The sequence below is a fragment of the Nannospalax galili genome, unplaced genomic scaffold (genome assembly GCF_000622305.1).
Source record: "Nannospalax galili isolate Female #2095 unplaced genomic scaffold, S.galili_v1.0 scaffold107, whole genome shotgun sequence".
NCBI classification, from domain to species: domain Eukaryota; kingdom Metazoa; phylum Chordata; class Mammalia; order Rodentia; family Spalacidae; genus Nannospalax; species Nannospalax galili.
In genome coordinates, this window is record NW_008358490.1 from 928,229 (window position 1) to 940,164 (window position 11,936).

At 40.4% G+C, this 11,936-nt stretch overlaps 1 protein-coding gene across 2 annotated transcripts in view; it reads left to right on the forward strand.

Moving 5' to 3' along the window:
• Btbd7 (BTB domain containing 7) overlaps positions 1 to 11,936 on the forward strand; it is a 154,827-nt gene that overhangs the window by 119,587 nt on the left and 23,304 nt on the right. For both annotated transcript variants that reach the window (XM_029557962.1, XM_029557963.1), the window contains exons 2-4: positions 4,488 to 4,696; positions 6,992 to 7,067; positions 10,867 to 11,027. In XM_029557962.1, the coding sequence (XP_029413822.1) occupies positions 4,488 to 4,696; positions 6,992 to 7,067; positions 10,867 to 11,027 (446 nt within the window). The remainder of the gene's footprint in view (positions 1 to 4,487; positions 4,697 to 6,991; positions 7,068 to 10,866; positions 11,028 to 11,936) is intronic.

The following is an 11,936-nucleotide window of genomic DNA, read 5'->3' on the forward strand; positions in this document are numbered from 1 at the left end:
ATTTTTATTTTATGTGTACGAGTATATTGCCTGTATGTATGTGAGTGCACCCATGTCGTGCAATGCTGCAGAGGTCAGAAGAGGATTTCGGATTCCCCTGGAATTGAGTTAAGGACGGTTCATAGCCGCCATGTGGGTGCTGGGAATCAAACCCAGGTCCTCTGTAAGAGCAGTCAGTGCTCTTAATGGCTGAGCCATCTCTCCAGCCCCAAATAAAAATATCTTTTAAAAAGCCCAATACAAGCCGGGCGTGGTAGCACAGACCTTTAATCCCAGCACTTGTGAAGCAGAGGCAGGCGGATCTTTGTGAGTTTGAGGCCAGCCTGGTCTACATAGTGAGTTCCAGGACAGCTGGGGCTACAGGGAGACCCTGTCTCAAAAAGACAAAAAAAAAAAAAAAAAAAAAAAAAAAAAGAAGAAGAAAAGCCCAATACAGTAGTAATGAGTGTAATTGCAGCACTGGGGAAGTAGAGACAGGTGGATCCCTTGAGTTCATTGGCCAGCCCATGTGCTCCAGTGTCATTGAGAGACCCTGTCTCATTTAAAGTAGAAAGGGAGGCCAGACATGGTGACACACACTTTCCCCAACACTCAGAAGGCAGAGACAGGCACATTTCTATGAGAGTGAGGTCAGCCTAGTCTACATAGTAAGTTCTAGGCCAGCTGGGGCTATGTAGTAAGACCTGTCTCAAAAACCAAAATAGTAAATAAGTAAAAAGGGAAAGCAATTAAGGAAGACAACCCATGTTGTACTCTGACCTGTGTGCACCTGCACAACTGGACACATGCACATACTTAATGAACAGGTATACTCATCTCATCCTCCCCCTAAAAAAACAACTTGTTCCTTGACCAGAGATAGTTTGAGAACTGCCCAGAATACATGACATTTTACTCACTGAAAGTAAGTATCTACACTGTACATAAATGGAAATTCTCACTTATGCCTTGTTGCAGAGATTTGTATCAGTGTTACTTTGTCACTTTGAATGTGCTAATTTTCTTGGATCTCACTTACTGACCTTCCCAAGCCAGCCCCCCTTCTGTCTTGGTGCCCTGTGTACAACTTTGTGGACTGAGTTCTCTCTTTCTACATTTTAATGGGTTCTGGAGATCAACCTCAGGTCAACAGGTTTGTACAACAAATTCCATTATCTGATAAGCCATTTCATCAGCCTAAAAAGTATATTTCTTTACCATAATTAAAAGTACTGATTTTGGGGCTGGAGAGATGGCTCAGTGGTTAAGAGCATTGGCTGCTCTCGCAGAGGATTGGGGTTTAGTTCCCAGCATCCACATGGTGATCTGTAACTCCAATTCCAGGGAGATCCAACATCCTCTTCTGGCCTCTGTGGGCATTGCATGCATGTGGTGCACTCATATACGTGCAGGCAAAATATGCATACTCATAAAATTTTTTTAAAGTACTAATTTTGACAGTATAGGCTAAATCTCTTTAAAACGTGTTCCAGGGGATTCAACACTCTTCTGGCCTCTGCAGACATTGCATGCACATGGTACACTTATATGCAGGCAAAACATTCAGACATGTAAAATAAAAATAAAACAATTTTTAGAAGCTTGGCACCATTTTGGTGGTTTTGATTTATTACCTAGGCTAGAGGTCAGCTTTGAGTATTGTTCCTCAGGAGCCATCTACCTTGTTTCTTGAGACAGGGTCTCTCAAGGGATCTGAGGCTCACCAGTAGGCTAGGCTAGATGGCCAGTTAGCCCCAGCACTGGGATTACAAGTGCACACCATTGTGCCCAGCTTTTTTAATGTGGGTGCTAAGGGTTGAACTGAGATCATCATGCTTGTTCAGCAGGCACTATACCTCCTAAGCTTTCTCCCCTAGCCCCTAGACATTCTTATTTCTTTTTCTGTTTTCTTTTTTTTTGGGGGGGGGGTGCACATGTGCGCATGCACACCCAGGTGCCCAAGGAGACCAGAAGAAGTTGGATCCTTTGAAACTGTAGTTACAGGTGGTTGTGAGCCACTCACCATGGGTGCTGGGAACTGAACTCAGGTCCCCTAGAAGAGTAGCAAGTGCTCTTAACTACTGAGCATCTCTCCAGCTCCCTAGACATTCTTAAGCACACAACACAGAGCTTGACACATATGCATAAGTTTTCAGAATATTTCCTTATTGCTGTTATCCAGCAGTCTACAAGGTGTCAGGCACTATAACATCAGAGATAATGTAAAGCCTCTATCAGAAAAGAACTCAGAGTGGTAGAGCAGTCAGGCAAGTGTATAAGTCTGAGAGTTCAGTGCTGTTACAGAGAGAAACATAGGACCTGGCCCTTACTTAGCACCTAATACATGTTCTGGGGAGCAAAGGCTCTTAAAGGAAAACATCGTAGCTGGGCATGGTGGTGCATGCCTTTGATCCCAGCACTCAAGAGGCAGGCGGATCTCTGTGAGTTCGAGGCCAGCCTCGTCTACATAGTAAGTTCCAGGTCAGCTGGGGCTACAGGGAGACCTTGCCTCAAAAAGACAAAAAAAGAAAAGAAAGAAAAAGAAAAGCATCCTTTGAGCTACATATTAAAGGATGTAGAAGCTCTGAGAAGGAGGGAGTTCAGGAGCACTTTAGAGAAACTGAGCAGAGGCCCAGAGTTGAGTTTGGTGGAATTAAAGGAATTTAGATGATGCAGTATGATCAGAATACAGATGAAAACGGATAGGGCTGCAGAACAGCCAGATGATCCAGAGACACAGTTTGAATCTTTTCTTGAAGTCATTTGTAAGTATTTAAAAGATCATTCTGGCCACAGTAAAGAGAACAGATTCAAAGCAAAAGACTGCGGGAGGCAATTTTTAACTCCACTTAGTAATGCACAGAGAATGTATCGATTCTGAAACAGTGGTGGAGATTGAATAGACATTCTAGAAAAGTTGGCTTGAAAAGCACAACAAATACCATCTGGTGATAGATTGGATAGAGGTGACAGGAAAAGGAATCAACAATAATACTCAGATCTCTGACTTTTATAGCTGGACAGATGTAATGACCTTCTCTGAATTAAAGGAGGACTGGGTTTCCCAAGAAAACAGATTGCTGCTCTTCAGGTGTCTGTATGCAACCATGGGTTGGAGCAGCAGCCTGGGACATCATAGGCATACAGTGGGAATGGATGACGTGGAGGTAGACATCACCAGGAGTGGGGGCAGGATAGGAGCTGTGTATCTACAGTGCTCTGCATCTAGCTGCTCCAGAGTGCTTGAATGAGTGAAGAGTGTCAAGCATGTAGTCATAATCCTACTCTTTTTTTTTTTTTTTTTTTTTTTTTTTTTTTTTTTTTGATACTGGGTCTGTGGCTCCAGCTGACCTGGAACTCACTATGTAGACCATGCTGGCCTTGAACTCAGAAAGATCCACCTGCCTCTGGCCCCCAACTGCAGGGATTAAAGGCGTGTGCCACTACTCCCAGCTCAATGATCCTACTTTTATAGAGAAGAGATTAAGCTTAGAGAGTTATGTAATTTACCCACAAAGCCTTTTTGACATGAGGTGGCAGAGTGTGGGTTTCATTTGAGTCGATGCCATGTTGCTACTAAAGATCTTGACACCTGAACATGGGACTTTGGAAGCCTCTATACTTCATTGATACTTTTTTTTTTGACCTGTATCTTTTAAAACTTTTTTGGAAAGCAGTCTGTGTAGCCATATGTTTTTGTTATTGGTAGTACTTGTGTTTAAATGCTTCCCTTCCTTCGTGTTATCACGACTACTTTTTTATAGTAAACTGAAATTTTTCTGTCCAAGTTTAGCCATATCCCTTCCACAATCTTTGTCACTCAGATTTTTCTATATTTTATCTTTATATTTGAAATTATTTTTCTTAAGGATAACTGATTATCAGATTTTCTTCTTTGATCTCTTAAAATGCCTCAGTTGCTTCCTTCCTATGAGTTTTTGTTTTACCACTTCTTTTTCAGTTTGCCAGAATTAAGCCCAAAATAATATAAAAGTTATGTTTTGTCTATTTTCTAAGGGACTAAGCTATCAGCAGTGCACAATGTTAGTTTTTTATTAGGATGATTCAAGGGTCTTCATAGCGCGCACGCACACACACACTGTCATCTGGGGTCTTGGTGCTGTCAGTCATGTGTCATCCATGTCTTTCTCTGGTTAGTTCCCACCACTGTCCTTTCTACCTACTCCTCTTCCCTTTGTTCCAGTGCTTCCATATACTGTTTTATTCAGATTATGGGCTTTGTATACAGATATGTGTTTTCTTCAGCAACAAGGGAAGATTCTCTGCCTTTTTCTGTACCTCTGACTCTGCAGGGCGGCAGATTCTTAAAGATGTCATATCTATTGCTATCCAATCCCACCAAGTCTTGATGATTCCTATGAGATTTTGTTTACCTCCTTGAATTTTTTTTTTTTTTACTGTTGCCACTCTTAAGTCTGTAGCTCTTGCATACTAATGTTCAGTAAGTAATATGTATGATTAATCTTAAAAACTGTCTTCTCTTTTAGGCTGTGAGGATATTATTGCTGAGAGCATCTCATTAGATACCTTAATTGCCATCCTCAAGTGGAGCTCGCATCCATATGGCTCTAAGTGGGTGCACCGACAAGCTCTGCATTTCCTCTGTGAGGAATTATCCCAGGTCATGACTTCGGATGTTTTTTATGAACTCAGCAAAGACCATCTGCTTACTGCTATCCAGTCTGACTACCTACAGGTAATAATTTATACACCTCTCAAGTCTGTTGTCATTCCTACATGAACCAAAAACTCCTGTCTGTACTCTGCTACTCTTCTGTCTAGGGTGAGGCAGGGAGAAACAGTCTTTGCTTAAACCACCCAGGAATGTCCTCTCCATATTTGTACAATAAATGCCTCCTGGCTCATTGGCACTTCATGTACTCTGCAATTCGTGACTCACCATTGCATACAAGCCTAGGACCTAAACAGCTATCCCCAGAAGAGATTGAAGCAGTATGCCAGGCCAGGAGCTCCTTCAGAAAGTGATTTTCTTGGCTTTCATTGATGTGTATTCACTATAGTCATTTCTCTTGGTAGAGTATTGGATAATTAGATTGTAGACCATTGGTTAATCAGCACACAGTAAGAGTAACATTGCATTTCTGATCTGTTCAACTGATATAAAGTATAATAGTATTTTCAAATATTTATTTTTAACTAAAAGTAATTTTTAGTCACTTCTTATGTCTTTGACTTACATGTCAATATAGGTTATTTAATGATTGATTTTAAATATTGCAAATAATTTCAGGTAAAGTATTTCTACATTTAATTGTTTTACATTAGCTTAACTTTATGCTAAAAGCTATACAATACTTTTTAATGCTGTGAAGACATAAACCCATTGAGCTATTTCTTGTGTCTTTGTGTATATACTAGATAAATTATAAAATAGTACTACCATAGTCAGAAAATACAGTAAAAATTAAGTTGTCCACTTACCATATGAGATTTTGTTTTCAGTGGTGCTTTGCTTGCAGTGTATATGCTATGACTCTTGGTCTTAATTTGTGGGAGGCTCTTGTTCATAAACTTTATCTCACTATCCTGGTGAAGACTTATGGGCGCGCAGGGATCTCGGGGCGCCAGCTGCTGGGCGTGGTGCCGGTCTCCTGCGTGCACCTGGGGTGCGGCGGGTCCCCACACGGCGTCGTTGTGGGTCTCTGCTACCCGGGCTGGCCCGGTCGGGTTCCATCCCAATCCACCGTGCACTCTCTCTCTAAGTTCGGGACCGTCAGCTGCCGGGTCACGAGGGAAGGTGCAGGACGGCGAAAGCTGGATTTCCGTGAGTCCCGGCTTACGAAGAGACAGCTCTCTCCGGAGAGGCAGGATCACACACAGAACTCAGCTCAGTCAGTGGTACAGCCCCTTTATTCAGTGACTTAGATCGGCTCCAAGCCTTAGTGATCCAGCTCCGATTAATTAGGGGGAAACCAGGATATTTATACTGTTGGGGCAGTGGCAAAAGCCTTAGTGGATAGGTACTTTCAGGATGCCCCATTTACATGTGGTGGTGGGCTTCTGCCAGGCTGCCAGACATTGAAAATCACACAGGAAAACCTGGCAGTTTCAGAGCCAGAGGCCATGTTTCTGTGACGGCTACTTCAAAGATGAGTCAGGAAGAGAGTAGGAAGGCACCCTGCTGTTAAAAGGAGTCTCTGCATTGAATCCGAGCCCGTGGGCTTTCCGGACATGGAGAAACTGCTACTTTACACAGCAGGAGTCCCCAACAAAGACTGGTTGCTTTATGCTTATGAGAGTTAAGATTTACCATTTCTCTCAGATCCTTGTCTTAGGTTGTGTATTCCTTCATCAAAAATCAAATGTCTTGGGGAGCAATGTGTTTATAAGATTTTAAATAAAATATAAAGAAATGAGAAATACAGGGGGACCCTCTCCAACCTACAAAATATTTTGTGGAGATGGTAGCCACATCTGCCCTGATAAGTTATCGTTCTTGCTTTTTCCTCATGGCAACAGGAAATAATGTGTTTATCTTTATCTTGTCCCAAGACCTAAAGGTAGCTGTAGTAAGATAAATTTAAAAGTAAAGTAGGAAGAGAACACAATAAAGAAAAAAAAGATTTAAAAAAACAAAAAACCTGGAGCCGGGCGTGGTGGCACATACCTTTAATCCCAGCACTTGGGAGGCAGAAGCAGGTGGATCTTTGTGAGTTCGAGGTCAGCCTGGTCTACATAGTGAGTTCCAGGCCAGCTGGGGCTACAGGGAGACCCTGTCTCAAAAAGACAAAAAAAAAAAAAAAAAAACTGGAATGAAGATCGAAGTTATTGTATAAAATACATATGAAGCAGTCTTGAGCATTTGCTCTTAATGGACCACAGGTTTACCTCTAAAATTTTGAGCAGCCAGTGTAAAGAGGGAAACATGGTAAGCTGTACTCCATAGTTACATTATCGCTTAGAAAAAGTTATTAATGAAACATCTTTATATAATTTCAGTAAGATAAAGATAAATCAATTTTTATTACAGGCAAGTGAACAAGATATCCTTAAATATCTGATTAAATGGGGAGAGCATCAGTTGATGAAAAGAATAGCAGACAGAGGTAAGTTCAGAAAGTAAACTTGCAATAATCAACATCTGTAAGTTTTTAGTGGTTTTTATGATGTGCACATTGTACATCAGTCTGGAAGACAGGCATTGGCCTGGTGGAAATACAGGTTTTTGGGGTTTTTTTTAACCACCAGTAAAGTACTGTAATGGAATGGGTATAGCTTGGTAAAATAAGTATATCAATGTTTTTCAAAAATTTTTATTTTATAAATTTTTTTTAGGCTGGGCATGGTGGTGCATGCCTTTAATCCCAGCACTCAGGAGGCAGAGGCTGGTGGATGTTTGTGAGATCAAGTGCAACCTGGTCTATATAGTGAATTCTAGGCCAGCTGGGGCTACAGGGATACTCCATCTCAAAAAAGCAAAACAATTTTTAAATTTTTCATTTATTAGCCAGTCGTAGTGGCAACACACCTTTAGTCCCAGCACTCTAGAGGCATAGGCAGGCAGATCTCTGTGAGTTCAAGTCCAGCCTGGTCTACATAGTGAGTTCCAGGTCAGCTGGGGCTACAGGGAGACCCTGTCTCAAAAAAAAAAAAATTATTATTTTTGATATTATGAGTATTGTGCCTGCATGTATATAAGTGCAACATGTGTATCAGAAGAGGGGTGTTGGATCCCCTGGAACTGGAGTTGCCAGTGTTTTTGTTGGTTTTTTTTTTTTTTTTGCCATCATGTGGATGCTGTAACCCAAACCTGGGTCCTCTACAAGAGCAGCCAGTACTCAATACTGCTGAGCCATCTCTCTAACCCCCTATTTTACAATTTTAAAGGATTTTTTTTATGTTTTACATGTGTAATAGTATGTGGAGTGATTCATGAACTGCTAAAATGAAAAGTGTTATGTAATGATTAGGGTATTATAGAACCACATTGATAAAGATGTTTTGGAATTCGATAGTGTTGATGATTGCACAATGTAAATATACTTTACTTATTTTTATTTTTTGTTTTATGGTATTTTTGAGACAGGGCCACCCTGTAGTCCCAGCTGGCCTAGAACTTACTATGTAGACCAGGCTGGCCTTGAACTCACAGATATCCACCTCCCTCTGCCTCCTGAGTGCTGGGATTAAAGGTATGTGCTACCACACCTGGTACGAATGTACTTTAACATGGTTAAAGTGGTGAATTTTATGAAATTTACCCCAGTTGTAAAAAGTACAAAGAACAGGGGGCTGGAGAGATGGCTCAGCAGTTAAGAGCACTGCTGCTCTTGCAGAGGACTCAGGTTCAATTCCCAGCACCCACATGGTGGCTAAGAAACGTCCTTAAGTCCAGTTCCAGGGGAATCCAAAGCCCTCTTCTGACCTCCATGGCATTGCATGACACAGGTGCACTCACATACATGCAGGCAATACACTCATACACATAAAATAAAAATAATAAATAAAATATTTTTTTTAAAAAGTATAAAGAACTATGGGTGTAGCTCAATGTTAGAAATGCTTGCTTAGTATAATTAATTAATTAATTTAGAGACGGTATCATTTTGCCCAGGGTGACCTGGCCTTCCCTGTGTAAGTAGGAATGACTTTGAACTTCTGTTACTCCTACACCTTTTGAGTGCTGGGATTACAGGCGTGTTCCTTCACGCCCAGTTAGGCAAACATTGTACCAACTGAACCACATCCTCAGCCTCAATATTTTATATATAACTTACCATGACATTGTCAGTAGCTGACAGACTTGTTTTTTTATATTTTAAAATATAGAAGTTTTGTGCTGGGCTGCCATCAGATCTTACTAGTGTCTTCTGATATGTTACTACCCAAGCACTAGAGGAAAAAGGGTCTTCCTATTTTTCTCACAGTTTGTTTTTCTATGGCCTGTAAAAGCCTTCAACAGTTCTCAAATTTGAAAATTTTAACTAGAAATACCCCTACAACTAATTTAGAAAGTTTTTGAATGCCAACATACAGTCATTCTCACTTGTAGATTCTGTATTTGTAAGTCTATCTGCTTGATAAAATGTAATGTACCTGGTTAAAAAAACTTATTTTTTGTTCTGAACTATGGACGGACATGTCACATATGTTATGTAAATTTAGGAAAATTTGTTTAAAAAGTTTTTAAGTTGTTTTACAATTTATATTTTTATTTTATGTGTATGAGTGTTTTGCTTGCATGTATGTGCATCCATGTGTGCAATGCCTACAGAAGCCAGAAGAGGGTATCAAATCCCCTGGAAGTTATAGATGGTTGATTGTGGATGCTGGGAACCAAACTCAGGTCCTCTGCAAGAGTAGCCAGTGCTCTTAACTGCTGATCCATCTCTCCAACCCCTGTAAAAATCTTAAGAGCTAGATGGAATATATAAGATTTTGCACCTTTGAATAAGGTGATTAATATATTATTAAATTGATGTTAAACATATATAGCCTAGGTTGGGCATGGTGGTACATGTCTGTAATCCCCAGTACTTAAAAGTAGCAGTAGGAGGATCAGAAGTTTAGGGTCATCATTGGCTACATAACAAACTGGAAACCAACCTGGGCTACATGAGACACCCTCCTTCATCTCTGTGTGTCTGTCTGTCTGTCTTTCTCACCTCCTAATGAGTATGCATAATACTACCATGACTAGAAATAGCATATGCCATGCAATACCCCTATTGTACTAAAAACTGGTCGCAAAGGTAAAACAGTTTGGCCTTGGTGTTAACATATCGTTTTTCTTTGAGTTAATATAATTATTTAGTATAGAACAGTCATAAAGAATGTTATTGTGTTGTAAACACAGTGCTTTTTCTTTATCAAAGAACTTATCAAATAAACTACATACATTTTACTAATTGGTTTGCAACCTTTCTTAAGGCAGATATACTTATATACAAAGTGTACTACTGAGTGTGTAGTGAAGAAAGAAAGATGGTCTCTAGGGCCAGCAAGATGACTTAGAGGGCAAAAGCACTTGCTGCCCAATGCCCAAGCCTGATGACCTAAGTTTGATCCTCAGAGCCCGCAGTGGAAAGAGAGAGCCCATTCCTGAAAGTTGTCCTCTGGCCTCCACACACACCTTGCTTGACACATGCACACCTATACTCAGGTGCACACATCACACTCCCAATAAATATATTTTTGAAAAGAAGAAAAGCTGGGGCTGGAGAGATGACTCAGCAGTTAAAAACACGGGTTGTTCTTGCAGAAGTCCTGGGTTCAAATCCCAGTACCCACATGGCAACTAACAACTGTCCATAACTCCAGTCCCAGGGGATCCAACAGCCTCTTCTGACCTCCATGGGCATTGCATGACATGGGTGCACTTACCTACATGCAGGCAATACACGCATACACATAACATTAAAAAATAATAAAATTTAAAAAAAAAAAGAAAAAGAAAAGCTGACTGAGCATGGTGGCGCATGCCTTTAGTCCCAGCACTCAGAAAGCAGAGGCAGTTAGATATCTGTGAGTTCAGGGCCAGCCTGATCTACATAGTGAGTTCCAGGCCAGCTGGGGCTACAGGGAGATCCTGTCTCAAAAAAAAAAAAAAAAAAAGCTGACTCTAAAAATTGGGATTTCAGGGCTAGAGAGATGGCTCAGCGGTTAAGAGCACTGACTGCTCTTGCAGAGGACCCATGTTCGATTCCCAGCACCCACATGGTGGCTATGAACCATCCTTAATTCCAGTTCCAAGGGAATCTGAAGCCCTCTTCTGACCTCCATGGCATTGCACGACACAGGTGCATTCACATACATGGAGGCAATACACTCATATAATAAAAATAATAAAATTTCTTTTTAAAAAAATGGGATTTCATTGAAGTCTTTCCATTTTCTATTTCACAGAGCCAAACTTACTAAGTGGCACTGCACATAGTGTGAACAAACGAGGTGTGAAAAGACGAGACCTGGACATCGAAGAACTTAGAGAAATCCTTTCCTCTCTTTTACCTTTTGTGCGAATTGAACACATCTTACCTATAAACAGTGAAGTCTTAAGTGATGCTGTAAGTTTATTTCTTTCATTTATCCCTTTGATGAAAAGGAAAAATCCCAAACTTACCGTTTTAATTGTTATAAATAATTTCTCCTACTAATTAAGCTGAATACTATTAGGGCTGAATACTTCATGAGGACATAAACAAATGTCTGTTTTATACAGTATTATGTCCCCTGTATCTGTGACATAGTACAAATAGTGCTTGGTGGATGAGTGTGAACTGGGTAAGTAGGTCTTGCTTTTCCAAGAATGTAGATTTAGGGGCATTAATTTGACTGTGCAGATCAAATAGATTTGTATTAAAGGAAAAAGTAGAAATTACCTTTGTGGACTCTTCAAGAACAATTAATCCGAAGAGGGAGATTGGCCCACATATAAAAGATACACAAACCTTTTTAGAGTATTTTAGATGCAGGTGAAAATTAATGAAGCTGATTATGTTATTGTTTTGTTTTGTTTAGATTTTGGTGTGTGTGTGTGTTTATTTATTTATTTATTTATTTTGGTCTTTTTGAGATAGGGTCTTCCTGTCACTCCAGCTGATCACCACACCTAGCACAGCCTTTTTTTTTTTTTTTAAATACTGTGTTTTGTTTTGTTTTGTTTTGTTTTGTTTTATGTATATGATTGTATTGCCTGCATAGATGTAAGTTCACCCTTGTGCAATGCCCTAGTGGTCAGAAGAGGGTATCAGATCCCCTGGAACTGGAGCTACAGATACTCAGTTGTTAGCTGCCCTGTGGGTGCTGGGAGTTGAACATGGGTCCCCTTCAAAAGCAGCCAGTGCTCTTAACTGCTGAGCCATCTCTCCAGCCCCAGATAATTTTTAAGTGATTCTTTTTTTTTTTTATTAAAGACTTATTTATTTTTGTGGGGGCTGGAGAGATGGCTCAGCAGTTAAGAACACTGGTTGTTC